At 50.5% G+C, this 17,596-nt stretch overlaps 1 protein-coding gene across 7 annotated transcripts in view; it reads left to right on the top strand.

Annotated features, from left to right (window-relative positions):
• AGAP1 (ArfGAP with GTPase domain, ankyrin repeat and PH domain 1) overlaps positions 1-17,596 on the top strand; it is a 636,024-nt gene that overhangs the window by 464,710 nt on the left and 153,718 nt on the right. For all 7 annotated transcript variants that reach the window (XM_063933229.1, XM_063933230.1, XM_063933228.1 and 4 more), the window contains one exon: positions 9,505-9,597. In XM_063933229.1, the coding sequence (XP_063789299.1) occupies positions 9,505-9,597 (93 nt within the window). The remainder of the gene's footprint in view (positions 1-9,504; positions 9,598-17,596) is intronic.

Raw genomic sequence — 17,596 nt, 5'->3', positions numbered from 1 at the left:
CGGCAAGAGAGTTACAGTGGGGAAGGGGGGGCACTCGGGGGCACTGCAAGGTACAGGTTTTGTTTATTGCAGCCTGTCACTGCACACAGTATCGTGCAGGACAGATAGGCTGCTGTGGCTACGTTCTTCCCTGCTTCCCTCCCCTCCCTCCCATTCTGCCTATAGCTGTTTACTGTGGGGGAAGGGTATCAAGTTTAGGTGCTGCCATGGCCACTAAAGGCTCCAAGGCAGCTCAAAAGCAGGGTCAGGTTTTAAGTGAGGAATCACAACAATCAGCCCAGACCTCCTCGGAACCCCAGAGCGCCCCGACATGGACGACACAACTCACAGAGGTGATGTCCCTGCTGACGGGGGAACTTAAAGCCTCTCGGAAAGATAGAGAGGCGGCCCAGTTCCGACAGCTTGTCCCGGTACCGGTGCCAGAACCTGCATGGGCAGTCTCATTGGCAAAGTCAGTGGAAGGACTTTCCAGGGCTGTAATACCTTCCCAAGCCCCGTCCTTTAGTCCCCCCCAACAGGCTGCAAAAAAGAGATTGCTAGCCTCGGTGTTACAGGACTTTGACGATGATATGCCTCAATTAGATGAGGCGGAGTTAGATGTGCAGGATATACAGGAAGTGGATATCCAGGATACTGACGATCAGGTATATGGGGACTCTGAACCAGTAGCACAGGGTATAGAGGCTCTTATTACTGCTATTCGCTCAGTGTTACAGGTGGAGGAGACGGAAGACACCTTACGCCCTTCAAGGTTTGGCACAGACCAATACCTGCCGGTGACTTTTCCAGTTTCGGAGGAGCTGGATGCGCTCATAACGACAGCCTGGAAGCATCCAGACGCAAGATTTCAGGTATCAAGAAAAATGTTGTCTTCCTATCCTTTTCCCGCAGATAGCAGAACGCGCTATGAGAACTCTCCGATCGTGGATCCTTCGGTGTCTCATCTGTCCAAAAAGACGGTCCTGCCTGTTCCGGGGGCAACTTCACTTAAGGAGGCGCCAGATAGGAAGTTGGAGTCTACCTTAAAGAATATTTACTCTGCGGCAGGGGTTTTGCAGCGCCCGGCACAGGTAGGTTGTTGGGTCAACAAGGCGATCGAAGCTTGGGCGGAACAATTGTCCTCTGGAATTCGTGACGAATTACCGGCGGATCAATTGATAGACCTGGCGGAGCACATCCGTGAATCAGCCCTTTATCTTTGCGAAGCGTCCAAGGACATAGGTGTTCTCGGAGCTAGAATTTCTGCTTTAACAATTGCGGCCCGCAGAACGTTATGGCTCCGAAATTGGCAGGCGGATACGGAATCCAAAAGGGCGGCAGAGGCGTTACCCTTTACGGGTGAGTTTCTGTTTGGTAAAGATCTGGATGCCTGGATCTCTACGGCTACGGGGGGTAAGTCGGCTTATCTTCCTTCTACTGCTCCAGCCGCTCGCAGACCATATAGGGGTCCCTCTTTTCGATCCTTTCGTGCCCCTTCCAGGTTTCGAGGACGGGCCAGGGGTGGAGCTTCTACCTTCCGTGGCCAGAGAGGTAGAGGTAGAGGCGGTGGCAGGGGTAGAGGTTCCGCAGCCTCAACCCAGTCAGACGTTAAGTCTTCTGGCACTGCCACCGCATGACGGGCCTCCCTCCCACCTGGGGGATCACAGGGTGGGAGCTCGTTTGTGGGATTTCAAGGAGGTCTGGATACAGTCCTGCCCAGATGCTTGGGTCCGGGATCTCATCACTTGCGGTTACAAGCTCGTTTTTCGGGAACAACCACCCCAGCGGTTCTTTACCACGGGTTTGCCAGTTTCCGACAACCGGGGAGTTGCCTTACAAACCGCGGTCCAGAAGCTTCTGTCTGCAAGGGTAGTGATCCCGGTTCCCTCGCATCATCGAAAACGGGGCTATTACTCAAGCCTGTTTCTTGTACCGAAGCCGGACGGCTCAGTCAGACCAATCCTGAACTTGAAGGACCTCAATCCGTATTTGAAGGTGTTCAAGTTCAAGATGGAGTCTCTCCAGTCTGTTATTGCGGGGTTGGAAAAGGACGAGTTTCTGGCATCCTTAGACATCAAGGACGCATACTTACATGTTCCCATTTGGCCTCCTCACCAGGCTTTTCTCCGGTTCGCAATACAGGACACTCATTTACAGTTCCAGGCCCTTCCTTTCGGTCTCTCTTCTGCCCCCAGAGTGTTCACAAAGATCATGGCGGTCATGATGGCCCTACTTCGGAAGCAGGGTGTGACAATTGTCCCCTATCTGGACGATCTGCTAATAAAAGCAAACACAGCAGAACAATTACTTCAGAATATCCAGATGACACAGGACTTTCTGATCCGACACGGGTGGGTCCTGAATTTCCCGAAGTCTCACTTATGCCCCGCAAAACGGCTGTTGTTTCTGGGAATGATTCTCGACACGGTCCGTCAGAGGGTTTTCCTTCCGCGGGACAAGATACTTTCTCTGCAAACACTGGTAAGACTGGTCCTTCAGCACCATCGGGTGTCGGTATATCTGTGCATTCGCCTGCTGGGAAAGATGGTAGCGGCGTTCGAGGCTCTTCCGTACGGTCGCTTCCACTCTCGACCGTTTCAACTATGTCTTCTAAATCAATGGTCAGGATCTCATCTGTTCCTTCATCAGCGGGTGACGCTATCTCCAAAAGCACGGTCATCGCTACTCTGGTGGCTCCAGTCGACCCATCTGTTGGAAGGAAGACTGTTCGGCATATGGGATTGGACTCTCCTCACCACGGACGCCAGTATGCGAGGCTGGGGAGCAGTGACCCTGGGACATCAGTTTCAGGGGCGCTGGTCAATCCACGAATCCGCTCTCCACATAAACATCCTCGAACTAAGGGCGGTGTACAACGCCCTGCTGCAGGCACATCACCTCCTGCAAGGTCGAGCGGTCAGAGTTCAGTCCGACAACGCCACGACGGTAGCATACATCAACCGTCAGGGCGGCACTCGCAGCCGAGCAGCGATGAGGGAAGTCACCAACATCCTTCTTTGGGCGGAGAAGTATGCTCTGTCCTTATCGGCAATATTCATCCCGGGAGTGGACAATTGGGAAGCCGACTATCTAAGTCGGCAGGACATGCACCCGGGAGAATGGTCGCTACATCCCCAGGTGTTTGGGCAACTGGTCCGCCGGTGGGGAAGACCACAGATCGACCTCATGGCGTCCCGCCTGAACCATCAGTTGCCTCTTTACTACTCTCGGACAAGGGACCCGACGGCGGCGGGCGTGGATGCTCTAACGGCTCCTTGGAATTTCCAATTCGTTTACCTCTTTCCTCCGTTTCCGCTGTTGCCAAAGGTTCTGCAACGCATCAAGAGAGAAGACGCTCTGGTTCTCCTAATAGCTCCAGATTGGCCGCGCAGGGTTTGGTACTCCGCTCTACATCAGTTGTCGGTGGCCGAGCCTTGGACCCTACCACTACGAGACGACCTTCTACAACAGGGCCCCTTTTGTTATCCAGACTTACGCAGGCTACGTTTGACGGCGTGGCTGTTGAGAAAGCCATCTTGACAAGGAAGGGGATTCCTCGTACAGTTATACCTACTATGCTTCGGGCTAGAAAGTCGGTTACATCTTCTCACTACTACCGCATTTGGAAGGCCTATGTAGCATGGTGTGAAAGTCGACAGTATTCTCCTTCCGTGTATAGCTTAGCCCGTCTTCTCCGTTTTTTGCAGGCAGGTTTTTCAGCAGGCCTAAGACTAGGCTCACTAAAGGTGCAGGTCTCTGCTCTTTCGGTTTTCTTCCAGAAACGGTTAGCCTTGCTGCCTGAGGTTCAGACCTTCTTTCAAGGGATTCTTCGAATACAGCCTCCCTTCCGTCCTCCGACAGCACCATGGGACCTCAGTCTGGTCCTGTCCTTTCTGCAGTCTTCAATGTTTGAGCCCCTGGAATCAGTAGAGATAAAATATCTCACCTGGAAGGTGGTTCTGCTCCTGGCACTGGCTTCAGCTAGACGGGTGTCGGAACTGGGGGCTCTCTCTTGCAGGTCTCCTTACCTGGTGTTTCATGCGGATAGGGCCGAGCTTCGTACTCGTATGTCCTTTCTACCAAAAGTGGTGTCTGATTTTCACATCAATCAGCCGATTGTTGTACCGGCCCTCTCAGGGGACTCTCCAGATGTGAGATCATTGGACGTAGTAAGAGCGCTCAAGATCTATGTGGATAGGACTTCGACTATTCGGAAGTCTGATTCCCTATTTGTGCTGTACGACGCTGCCCGCCGTGGTTGGCCGGCATCTAAGCAGACCTTGTCTCGATGGATTCGACTGACCATCAGACAAGCTTATTTGGCGGCTTCTCGGGAACCTCCATCTTCTATTTCAGCACACTCCACACGCTCTGTAGGACCTTCTTGGGCGGCTGCCCGGGGGGTCTCTATGACTACTTTATGTCGGGCGGCTACTTGGTCCGGCCGTCATACTTTTGTCAGATTCTACAAGTTTGACACTTTTGCGGCCTCTGCATCTCACTTTGGCCGAGCGGTTTTACAGGACTCTCAGCGCTCTCCCACCCGTTCTGGGAGCTCTGGGACGTCCCCATTGTAACTACGCTCCAGTGGCCCCTAGTGGATGAAGGAGAAATCAGGATTTTGGTACTTACCGATAAATCCCTTTCTCCGATTCCACAGGGGCCACTGGACGCCCGCCCAGCGCTGTTCTTCCTTGTTGTTTTTTGTTTAACGGTCTGCGGTTCAATTGATGACCGTTGGTTGAGTTCAGGTTAACCTGTTTATGATTATTAGGTTCGATTCCAGGGTTAGTTTGGATTATCCTGGTTCAGTAGACGTCAATAACCTCCTCTACCTTTATAGGTTTCTCTATTACAGCTCTCCTTGGGCACAGTTTTACGTAGACTGGCTTGGAGGGGAGATAGTAGGGGAGGAGCTAGCCACAGGGTTAGAATTTTGTTTAAAGTGCCAGCTCCCAATTACTGCCTACTATTCCCCATTGTAACTACGCTCCAGTGGCCCCTGTGGAATCGGAGAAAGGGATTTATCGGTAAGTACCAAAATCCTGATTGCGTGGTGTGAGGCCAAGAAGGCCCCTACAGAGGAATTTCAACTAGGTCGTTTCCTCCATTTCCTGCAGACAGGACTGTCTATGGGCCTAAAATTAGGGTCCATTAAGGTTCAAATTTCGGCCCTGTCGATTTTCTTCCAAAAAGAACTGGCTTCAGTACCTGAAGTTCAGACATTTGTAAAAGGGGTACTGCATATACAACCTCCTTTTGTGCCTCCAGTGGCACCTTGGGATCTCAATGTTGTTTTGAGGTTCCTTAAGTCACATTGGTTTGAACCACTCACCACTATGGACTTAAAATATCTCACATGGAAGGTGACGATGCGGTTAGCCCTGGTTTCAACCAGGCGTGTGTCAGAATGGGCGGCTTTTATCATATAAAAGCCCTTACTTAATGTTTCATTCTGACAGGGCAGAATTGAGGACTCGTCCTCAATTTCTCCCTAAGGTGGTTTCTGCTTTTCACATGAACCAACCTATTGTGGTGCCTGCGGCTACTAGGGACTTGGAGGACTCCAAGTTACTTGACGTTGTCAGGGCCCTGAAAAAATATGTTTCCAGGACGGCTGGAGTCAGAAAGTCTGACTCGCTGTTTATCCTGTATGCACCCAACAAGCTGGGTGCTCCTGCTTCTAAGCAGACTATTGCTCGTTGGATTTGTAGTACAATTCAGCTTGCACATTCTGTGGCAGGCCTGCCACAGCCAAAATCTGTAAAAGCCCATTCCACAAGGAAAGTGGGCTCATCTTGGGCGGCTGCCCGAGGGGTCTCGGCTTTACAACTTTGCCGAGCAGCTACTTGGTCAGGGGCAAACACGTTTGCTAAATTCTACAAATTTGATACCCTGGCTGAGGAGGACCTGGAGTTCTCTCATTCGGTGCTGCAGAGTCATCCGCACTCTCCCGCCCGTTTGGGAGCTTTGGTATAATCCCCATGGTCCTTACGGAGTTCCCAGCATCCACTAGGACGTCAGAGAAAATAAGATTTTACTTACCGATAAATCTATTTCTCGTAGTCCGTAGTGGATGCTGGGCGCCCATCCCAAGTGCGGATTGTCTGCAATACTTGTACATAGTTATTGTTAACTAAATCGGGTTATTGTTGTTGTGAGCCATCTTTTCAGAGGCTCCTTCGTTGTTATCATACTGTTAACTGGGTTCAGATCACAAGTTGTACGGTGTGGCTGGTATGAGTCTTACCCGGGATTCAATATCCTTCCTTATTATGTACGCTCGTCCGGGCACAGTATCCTAACTGAGGCTTGGAGGAGGGTCATAGGGGGAGGAGCCAGTGCACACCAGCTAGTCCTAAAGCTTTCTTTAGATGTGCCCAGTCTCCTGCGGAGCCGCTATTCCCCATGGTCCTTACGGAGTTCCCAGCATCCACTACGGACTACGAGAAATAGATTTATCGGTAAGTAAAATCTTATTATTATTATCATTATTATAATCAGGGTTAGGTTTAAGGCTAGGGCTAGGCTGCGTGAAGGGCCGGTTTAGGCTGCGTGAAGGGGGGGAAGGGGTGTTAGAGCCAGGCTGAGGGGGAGCGGGGGGGGGGCGGTAGGTTTAGGCTGTGGGAAGGAGTTAGGGTTACTCTGTGGAAGGGGAAGGTTAGGTTTAGGCTATGGGGGTGTGGTTCGGGTTAGGCCGCAGCAGGAGACAGGGTTAGGCTGGTGCGGGCAGTGAGGAATAGGCTGCAGGAGGCGATGTTTAGGGTTAGGCTGTGAGAGGGGATGGTTAAGGTTAAGCTGTGGGAGAGGATGGTTAGGTATAGGCTGCAGGAGGGGAGGGTTAGGCTTAGGCTGTGGGAGGGGATGGTTAGGGATAGGCTGCGGGAGGGGATGGTTAGACTGCGGGAGAGGATGGTTAGGATTAGGCTGTGGGAGGGGATGGTTAGTGTTAGGCTGTGGGAGGGGATGGTTAGTGTTAGGCTGTGGGAGGGGAAGGTTAGGGATAAGCTGTGGGAGGGTTAGGGTTAGGCTGTGGAAGGATTAGGGTTATGCTGCGGGAAGGGACAGTTAGGAATAGGCCGTGGGAGGTTAGGGTTAGGCTGTGGGAGGGGACGGTTAGGCTGTGGGAGGGAATGGTTAGCGATAGGTTGTGGGAGGGAATGGTTAGGGATAGGCCGTGGGAAGGGATGGTTAGGGATAGGCCGTGGGAGGGAATGGTTAGGGATAGGCTGCGGGAGGAGACGGTTAGGCTGCGGGAGGGGAGGGTTAGGCTGCGGGAGGGGACGGTTAGGGTTAGGCTGCGGGAGGGGGGGTTAGGGTTAGGCTGCGGGAGGGGACGGTTAGGGTTAGGCTGTGGGAGGGGACGGTTAGAGTTAGGCTGTGGGAGGGGACGGTTAGGGATAGGCTGCGGGAGGGGACCGTTAAGGTTAGGCTGCGGGAGGGGACGGTTAGGGTTAGGCTGTGGGAGGGGACGGTTAGGGTTAGGCTGCGGGAGGGAACGGTTAGGGTTAGACTGTGGGAGGGGACGGTTAGGGTTAGGCTGTGGGAGGGGACGGTTAGGGATAGGCTGCGGGAGGGGACCGTTAAGGTTAGGCTGCTGGAGGGGACGGTTAGGGTTAGGCTGTGGGAGGGGACGGTTAGGGTTAGGCTGCGGGAGGGGACGGTTAGTGTTAGGCTGCTGGAGGGGAAGGTTAAGGTTAGGCTGCGAGAGGGAATTGTTAAGGTTAGGTTGCGGGAAAGGATGGTTAGGGATAGGCTGTAGGAGGGGATAGTTAGACTGCGGGAGGGCATGGTTAGGGTTAGGCTGCGGGATGGGACAGTTAGGGTTAGGCTGCGGGAGGGGACGGTTAGGGTTAGGCTGCGGGAGGGGACAGTTAGGGTTAGGCTGCGGGAGGGGACGGTTAGGGTTAGGCTGCGGGAGGGGACGGTTAGGGCTAGGCTGTGAGAGGGGATGGTTAGGGTTAGGCTGCGGAAGGGGACGGTTAGGGTAAGGCTGCGAGAGGGGACGGTTAGGGTTAGGCTGCGGGAGGGGACGGTTAGGGTAAGGCTGCGAGAGGGGACGGTTAGGGTTAGGCTGCGGGAGAGGACGGTTAGGGTTAGGCTGTGGGAGGGGATGGTTAGGGTTAGGCTGCGAGAGGGGATTGTTAATGTTAGGGTGCGGGAAAGGATGGTTAGGGATAGGCTGTGGGAGGGGATGTTTAGGGATAGGCTGCAGGAGGGGATGGTTAGACTGCGGGAGGGGAGGGTTAGGCTGCCGGAGGGGACAGTTAGGGCTAGGCTGCGGAAGGGGACGGTTAGGGTTAGGCTGCTGGAGAAGATGGTTAGGGCTAGGCTGCGGGAGGGGACGGTTAGGGTTAGGCTGCGGGAGGGGACGGTTAGGGTTAGGCCGCGAGAGGGGACAGTAAGGGTTAGGCTGCGGGAGGGGACGGTTAGGGTTAGGCGGCAAGAGGGGATTGTTAATGTTAGGGTGCGGGAAAGGATGGTTAGGGATAGGCTGCGGGAGGGGAGGGTTAGGCTGCGGGAGGGGACGGTTAGGGCTAGGCTGCGGGAGGGGACGGTTAGGGCTAGGCTGCGGGAGGGGATGGTTAGGCTGCGGGAGAAGATGGTTAGGGATAGGCCCTGGGAGGGGAGGGTTAGGCTTAGGGTGTGGGAGGAGACTGTTCAGGTTAAAATACTCACCGGGATTCATCAGGATTTTGAACACTGGAATGCCACTGTCAGCATTCCGCTTGTCTGGATTTCAGCCACCGCGATGTCTGTACCATCCCATATTTTACATACTGCACCAACATATGTAACACTTGGGGCCTGATTCTGAGATACACGCAGTGTGGATGCCACACCCAGTTGCCCGATGTTTTACTTTTGCGCAGGCATCTGTGTCCCTTATTAGCGCTCAGGGATGCAGGGCAGAACTCTGTGATGCTCTGTGTAATTCAGTGGCCGTTCCCCGGGGATGGCTGCGCAGTTCCGGGTATGTGTCTGTAAATCGCTGCCTCCACAACCACTCACATAGGTGACCGTGTCCAGGCGGAGAAACTGCGCCTGCCGTACAGCTGATGGTGTGCATGGGCGGCTCAGTATTCACAATATTGGCCATGGCATTAACATAAAGTCGTGACTGCGGTAAAAGATGCGCCTGCGTACGTCTCAGTATCAAACCCTTATGTTACTCTAAAGCATCTTATAATACATCGAGGACAAGAGGCCGCATCAAATAGCGATAAGCGGGGTAAAGCGAAAGCTGCATCACCATATGAAGGGTATCCGATTCCAGAAGATAACTCTGAATGAAACGGGAGACCATTCTCGATGGTCCTAAAGGGTTAATGAGCAGTTTCCAGAGTGTGCAGCAATCACACAGGAAGGCAGGAGCTTACAATCTAACCTTGCTGTTCTTATTTCTGTGTCCACAGCAGATTAAATGAAGCAGACGGCTCTGGCAGGGGGCGGGAGGCGCGCCGGGAGAGCGGACGCTCTGTGTTTGTGGAGGTTTTAACGGGATGTGAACTTTTGCTTTTTCAGTCTCGAAAAGGGAGCGACCCAGACAAAGATAAGAAAGGTCTAGAGAGCAGAGCAGACAGCATCGGCAGCGGGCGAGCAATACCAATTAAACAGGTAAGCTTCCTCTCTGCCTCCGCCTCCCTCCGCCAGGCTCCAAAGTGTAATTAGAGGAGCCCACGCTCGGGGTCTCGTCTCCAAGCCCCCCGCTCTCTGCACCGCGTTTGATGCCCCCCCTTCCTGAATGTGGAAGAGTTGCTCACTTGACATCAATTAGGCACGAATCCTGCGCACATTAAAATGGGATCATTAGGATAAAGAGGTGGTGTGAGAGGGGGAGGGGATCTGCCATGTGACAACAGACCTTAATGAAGTGAGCTGTACAGGGGGAGGCATGCAGGCCCAGGCAGCTTCAAAGTCACGCCTTTGTGCAGAATTCTTTGATTGGGCCTCTCTGCGTCTGTCTACGGGGGAGGGGGGGGATTGGGAGCCCCCCTCTGATAAGCACGCACGGGCTTGATTTGGCTGGTAATCTGAGCCCCCCTCTGACGGCCGATGGGCAATTAGCCACACGGAACGTGTCAGCTGCAAGACCCTGTTTGTAATTTGCTAATGAAGTACTTGTACCTTTTGATTAGGTTCAGTTTCATTTAGGCCTCCATTACCCGAGTGAGCGTTTACAGCCCTAATGAACGGGCTTAATTAATCCTTTCTGGTGACACGCAAGGAAAAAGGGGGGAGATGAGGTAGAATCAGCAGGAGCTGGGGTTAGGAAACGTTAGCCCACAAGAGGCCGTTAATAGCCTAACGAGGAGGAAACGCTTTGGTGTGGTTCCAGAGAGCGTATGAGAGCTTTATAACGAGACACAGACCAGATATACAACTTGTGATTCCTGCCTGAGCAGGCGTCGGGGAGCCTTTTATGGCTCGACAGGAGTTTTGGTTTGTGTTGTATACATGAGCACGGAGTATGACAGCATGTAACTTAGTAAACTGATAAACTGGTCGTGAACCATGGTCCTTTGCTGTTAGTTTGCGTGCGCTAATTTGTCCGTAAAACCTACAAATGTTTGATCATTCCAAACCCTTCGCCTGCAGTACGTAGTCTGCAATATTCCTGTATTACAGTCGCATTGCTGCAAGGGCATGTGTGTGTGGATACCTGCAGTGCTTTCCCCATAGACAGTTCTACAAACAAGCACTTTGGTGGGCTGGCATTTTTTAAGGGGTGCAGCAAAAAATTGTTTCATTTTTGTTTATCTTTGCTATTGTCATAACTATGCATATGGACGGGCAACGTGGAAAATATCTTCGCACAATTGCTTTCATTTCTTAATGTGTAATTAATAAATGAAATGAATATGGAGGCTCTGTTCATGCAGTCTTTCGCGCATTCGTCCAGCGGTGGGAGTGAAATATTGGCATTTTGTTTTTTAGAATTTTCGGACACGTTGAATGTTAATTAGTGTCTGCAAACATAGACTTTATGGTTACATGGCTTTTGGTGGTGTGCATATGCGTATTGTGTTTTTTCCGTCTTGTGATTGAATTTGCTATCCATAGCGCAAGTCTCCAGCACACATGCATGTGTTCCTCTGAGCCCACATCTCTCCAGTCCTGCACAGCACTTGGCTGCAGAGAGCCATACATACAGAACGCCTGATTGCAGTGGGAGGCAGGGGCTCCTCTGGTGCCATTTGCATAAATCTTGTTAAGTCAGAGGCAGTTAATGAGGTACAAATGAGGCAAGGAAGGTGACATGCAGATACATGCTGGCAGATGGGAGGTGGCACCAGCGGTATCAGCTGCCTTGGTTTGTGCAGCCGCCCCCCTTCCTCCTCACCTCCTGATCAGCCCCGTGATACTGTCTGGTACTCTTGCTGTTGGTCTGGGGCACAGAGCTTGCAGTTTATACACATATGACCCCTTGTGGGGTGATGCACTGCATTGCAGACACTGATGTCCTTCTGAAATAAACTTCGGGTGGGTTTTGGCCTGGCTCTTATTTGCAATAAGTAGAGAGCGTTGATTCCTGCTTTTCTGCAGCGATGCTGATTATAATGCAGTAGTAATCAGTGCACTGTAATTTGCTGGGTTTACCGAACGTTCCCAAGGGTGTCCACGGTAGCAAATTGTATTTCTAAATTGCGGCCGGGAGATTCCTGGCGTTAACGCCAGATAACGTATGTTTTAGGTGTATAAAGCAGTGCGGTGGTCCTTTTAAATCTGGAGAACCGCTGAGAATATTGCAGGAGAATTATCATTGTATGAGTGGTTCCACTTTAATGCAGCGACACAGAACTGTACGCAGACCTTCCACTCCGCTGTCACCAGAGATAGATCAGCTCTCTGGACAGAAGTTTGAACGTGTCTTTTCAGCGCCTCGCGCCAGAGCCTCTGGGACAAATCTTTATTAAATGGGGCCCATAAACAGTTTCCCATTAGGAGTGGAATTGTATCACTTTGCCGCATATAATTTGGTCACCCAGCGTCGGTTGAGTCACAGAGACTCATTACGAGTCCTTGTGGATGGGACTGAAAGCTGCTAACGATTGTACCAGTATAATTAAATCTTTCCAAGCACTCGGCAGCAGTGTCAACGAACTGTGAAGAAAATAATGTTATATAGCCAATCAAAAAGAGATACTTGTAAACTCATTTGAAGCGTCAGTGTGTGTTAGAGCCCTCTCTCTGGATGATGCTTATTGCTTGAGAAATTAAAGATACAGTTTTGTGCTAAGAGGCAATCCGGAAATTACATCCTGAATTAGTTGTTAATTGATTTGGTAATTCCCTGGGGTCTGCACTCTCTCTCTCTCTCACTTCATTTTTTCCCTTTTTGTTGCTTTTCGTTAAGTGTCTGTTCTCCCAGCTCCACAATCATGTTTACCAATTAAATGTAATGATAGGAACAATGTGAGTATGTGAGCTGGATGCAATGTGTGTGTGTGTGTTTCTGTGTGTGCGCATGAGCTTGATGTAGTGTGTGTGTGGCTGAACTTTAATACTTGTGTGTATTGTATTGAAGGGTTCAGTATGATTTACCGACTGACACAAATACCGACAGTCATAATCCAGACAGCCTTTGGCCAACAGTCAACATACCGACGCAGTCAAAATACCGGCATTCATTATGCCGACATGTTCAAAATGCTGACATAGAATACCGTCATTTGAAATGCCGACATGTCGAAATACAGTGAGTTTTTCTGGGGTGTTTTTTTTTCATTGTCGACATAGGTTGATTTGGACACCGTCTAAGTGGTCCTCGCATGCTTCAGGCAAGTATGAACAAGTCTGTTTTTGGGCAAAACTTCCTTACAAACGCATGTCTGCATTTAAAATGTCGGTATTGTGACTGTCAGCATTTTGAACATATCGGCATAATGGATGGCAGTATTTTGACCATGTCGGTATTTTGACTGTCGGTCAATGGGTGTCTGTATTGTGTCCGTCGGTAAGTCAACTGTTACCCATATTGAACTGTGTGTGCATGAGGCACTGGGTGTGTTGAGCTGCTTATAAAAAATATATTGGTGTTTGTGCGTGATTTATGCTAACAGCGTGGTTTGATGTGTGCATTTTTAGCTTGTGCGTAGTGTTACGGGTTAAAGGTACAATAACTGTATTTCTCTTACGTCCTAGAGGATACTGGGGTTCCATTTAATACTATGGGGTATAGATGGGTCCACTAGGAGCCACGGGCACTTTAAGAATTTGATAGTGTGGGCTGGCTCCTCCCTCTATGCCCCTCCTACCAGACTCAGATTAGAAAATGTTGCCGGAGATGGTCACGCTTAGGGAAGCTCCTGAAGAGTTTTCTGCATTTGTTTTCTGTTTGTTATTTTCAGACAGGGCTGGTTGGCACCAGCCTTTTTGTTCGTGGGACTTAGGAAAGGGAATGGCCCAACTTCCTATAGTGTTAATTGTCCCGTTCCCCGCTGACAGGACACTGAGCTCCTGAGGGAACCATTTGCAAGTCCCACCACGGCGAGCGTACATTCCCGCAGCACGCCGCCACCCCTAACAGAGCCAGAAGTATGAAGAGTGGTGAGTAGGCGGCCCGGTTAGCGGGTCACCGGCTATAATGCGGCATAAGGGTAGGGAAAGGAGCGCTGACATGCAGGCTGCGTCTCCAGGCTCAGGACAACATGCTGTGTGTGTGTTCCGCTGTGAGGGGCGAGCTGAGCCACTAAAAACAATACACACACTGGCAGTACAGCTTCCAGGGGTTTTAACCTGCTGTTAAGCATCGCAAACACCTCAGCCAGTATAATAAAACCGGGAAGACCGCGCGCCATTAAGGGGGCGGGGCTTCACTAAGCGGATCCAGCAGCTCACCAGTGCCATTTTCCCTCTGCATCTAACACTGACAAGACGGGCAGGGAAGCGCAGCCCCTCCACAAGGACTCCACAATTCCTCAGCGGTACCAGGGGTCATAGTAAGGGGGGGAGCAGTGTTAGAATACTAAGCCCCTATTAAGGGTGCTTAGTCTGAGACCCAGCTAAGCTTGGCATTAGCAAGAAGGGTGCTGTTTGGCTGGCTCCATCATACTCTGTGTCTCCATCATACTCTGTGTCTCCCTAGAAGGGCTCTGTGTAGGTTACTAATGCGTAACCTTTTCCTGTGTGTGTGGGTGTGATTTCACATTTACAATGTCAAAGGAGTGTGTTTCATGCACGGCGGAGTGTTTTTCTTCCCCAGGGGGATCACTAAAGTGTACTCAGGATAGTGCACATTCTTAGGTTAGTGGGTCCGAACCAGCATGGTTGGATTCACTAAAAGGGATGATCTCGAATATTTCTAATAAATTATCCAAGAATGAGAAAGAGATGCAATACTTAAGACAAGTCTGTGGATGACCTGATGAATAGAGATTCAGTTCCCATACCAGCGTCACAGACCCCTACCATTTGTCCACAAAAGCGTACACTGGCCCAAATCCTGCAGGCTGACACTGATGACAACGTGTAAGATGCAGAGGAGTGTGAGGTGGACTCAGTGGGGGGAGAATGCAGCTCTGTCACAAGAGGTACAGACTCTGATAGAAGCTATTAGAGACGTCCTGCAAATTCCTGATAAGGTGACAGAGGAGGATGAGGAGTCTTATTTGAATGTAAAAAAGAAATCCTCTGCTACTTTTCCTGCATCAAAAGAGTTGAATTCTCTGTTTGAAGAAACTTGGGTTAATCCTGATAAGAAGTTTCAGATCCCTAAGCGATTACTCATATCCTTCTCTTTTCCTCAGGATGATAGGAAAAAATGGGAAAACCCACCGATTGTTGACGCATTGGAGTCTAGGTTGTCATGTAAGATAGTCTTACCTGTCCCTGGAGTAGCATCCTTAAAGGTGACGGCTGACCGCAAAATTGCGACCATTCTTAAATCCCTGTACACAGCTGCTGGGGTGCTTGTGCATGGATCACTAGGGCCATTGCTAAATGGTCAGGTAATTTAATTGACGGGTTAGATTCCTTATCTAGGAGGGAGATAGTTTTACTCCTACAGCATATACAGGACACTGCAAATTTTATGGTGGAGGTCATAAAAGAAATTGGCTTGCTCAACGCTGCAATGGCAGTGTCAGCACGCAGGGGCTTGTGGCTACGCCAGTGGACTGTGGATGCAATTTCCAGGAAAGGCGTGGAAAGCCTACCATTCACAGGAGAGGCCCTATTTGGAGATGAACTGGATACGTGGATATCCAAGGTTACGGCGGGTAAGTCTACATACCTTCCTTCCGCAGCACCCCCAGCTAGGAAGACCTACTCTGCTCCAGCTCTGCAGTCCTTTCGGTCAGCCAAATTTAAAAGTAAAACCAAAGGTTCTTTCTAAGGCTTCAAAGGAGGTAAACCCAGAAAACAAGCAACTGCAGGTTCACAGGAACAGAACTCCGGTTCTGCTTCCTCAAAGCTTACAGCATGACGGTGGACCGCACTGCCTGGGAAAGAGGCAGGTGGGAGCCTGATTAAAATATTTGTCACATATGGGCAACATCATGCCAGGATCCCTGGGTCAAAGATCTTATCGCCCAGGGCTACAGATTGGAGTTTCAAGAACTCCCACCTCACAGATTCTTCAAATCAGGCTTACCAGCTTCTCAAGAGGCAAGTATGACTCTACAGGAAGCAATTCAAAAACTGGTACAAACTCAGGTCGTTGTTCCAGTTCCACTTCAGCTGTAAAACAAGGGTGGTTATTCCAACCTGTTTGTGGTACCAAAACCGGGCGGTTCGGTAAGGCCCATTTTAAACCTCAAGTCACTGAACCTGTACTTACGGGTGTTCAAGTTCAAGATGGAGTTTCTAAGAGCGTGTGATCTCATGTCTGGAGGAGGGGGAATTCCTGGTGTCTCTGGATAACAATGATGCGTACCCTCATATTCCGATTTGGCCACCCCATCAGGCTTATCTAAGGTTTGTATTACAGGACTGTCACTACCAGTTCCAGGCTGTGCCATATGGCCTCTCCACGGCACCGAGGGTGTTCACCAAGGTAATGGTAGAGATGATGTTTCTCCTCTGCAAACAAGGAGTGAACATACTGTAATACCGTACCTAGACGATCTGCTGATAAAAGCACCATCCAGGGAGAGGTTGTTGGACAACATTGCCCTCTCAACCCGACTACTCCAGGATCACGGGTGGATTCTGAACCTACAAAAATCTCACCTGGAACCAACACGGAGGCTTCCGTTCCTGGGGATGATACTGGATAGGGAGGCACAGAAGGTATTCTTTCCATTAGAAAAGGCATTGGTAATCCATTTGATGGTTCTGGATGTCCTAATACCAACCCGGATATCGGTGCATCTATGCATTCGCCTTCTGGGGAAGATGGTAGCCTCTTACGAGGCACTGCAGTACGGAAGGTTTCACGCAAGGCCCTTCCAGCTGGATCTGTTGGACAAATGGTCCGGATCGCATCTTTACATGCACCAGAGGATACGTCTGTCGCCAAAGGCCAGGATTTCTCTTCTGTGGTGGCTTCAGACTTCTCACTTGACCGAGGGCCGAAGGTTCGAAATAAAAAATTGGATTCTGCTAACTACAGATGCAAGCCTCGGAGGGTGGGGAGCAGTCACCCAAGGGAAACAGTTCCAAGGAAAATGGTCAAGTCAAGAAACCATTCTTCCAATCAACATTCTGGAACTAAGGGCCATATACAACGCCCTTCTACAGGCATCACATCTTCTTCAAGATCACGCCATTCAGGTTCAGTTGGGCAACACTTTCTTGAACTAAGGGCCATATACAACGCCCTTCTACAGGCATCACATCTTCAAGATCACGCCATTCAGGTTCAGTCGGACAGGCATCACATCTTCAAGATCACGCCATTCAGGTTCAGTCGGACAATGTGACGGCGGTAACGTACATAAACCGACAGGGTGGAACGAAGAGCAAAGCAGCAATATCAGAGGTAACAAGGATTCTCCTCTGGGCAGAAAGACACACTGTAGCATTGTCGGCAATTTTAATTCTGGGAGTAGACAACTGGGAAGCAGACTTCCTCAGCAGTCACAACCTCCACCCAGGGGAGTGGGGCCTTCACCCGGAGGTGTTCAGGTGCTTGACACGTCGATGGGGAATTCCACAAATCGACTTGATGGCCTCTTGTCTCAACAAGAAGCTCAAGTGGTATTGTTCCAGGTCGAGAGACCCACAGGCAGTGGCGGTGGACGCTCTGGTAACTCCATCGGTCTACCAGATGGTGTACGTGTTTCCACCACTTCCATTGATCCCAAGAATTCTCAAAAGAATAATAAGGGAAAAGATTCAAGCAATTCCCTGGACTGGCCAAGAAGGGCCTGGTACGCGGATCTACTGGAGATGCTCTTAGAGGATCCGTGGCCGCTACCTGTTCGCGGGAATCTTCTACAACAGGGGCCCGTTCATCTATCAAGACTTACCACGGCTATGTTTGACAGCATGGAAGTTGAACGACAAATTTTAGCCCGGAAAGGGATCCCGGATAGGGTTATTCCAACTTTGATTCAAGCCAGAAAGGGGTAACGTCTGAACATTACCACTGTATTTGGAAAAAATATTTCTCTTGGTGTGAGAACAGGAAATTTCTTACGGTGGAATTTCAGCTGGGACGTTTTCTGCTTTT

Source organism: Pseudophryne corroboree, chromosome 7 (assembly GCF_028390025.1).
Source record: "Pseudophryne corroboree isolate aPseCor3 chromosome 7, aPseCor3.hap2, whole genome shotgun sequence".
Lineage (NCBI taxonomy): Eukaryota > Metazoa > Chordata > Amphibia > Anura > Myobatrachidae > Pseudophryne > Pseudophryne corroboree.
This window is presented reverse-complemented; position numbering and strand designations above follow the sequence as displayed.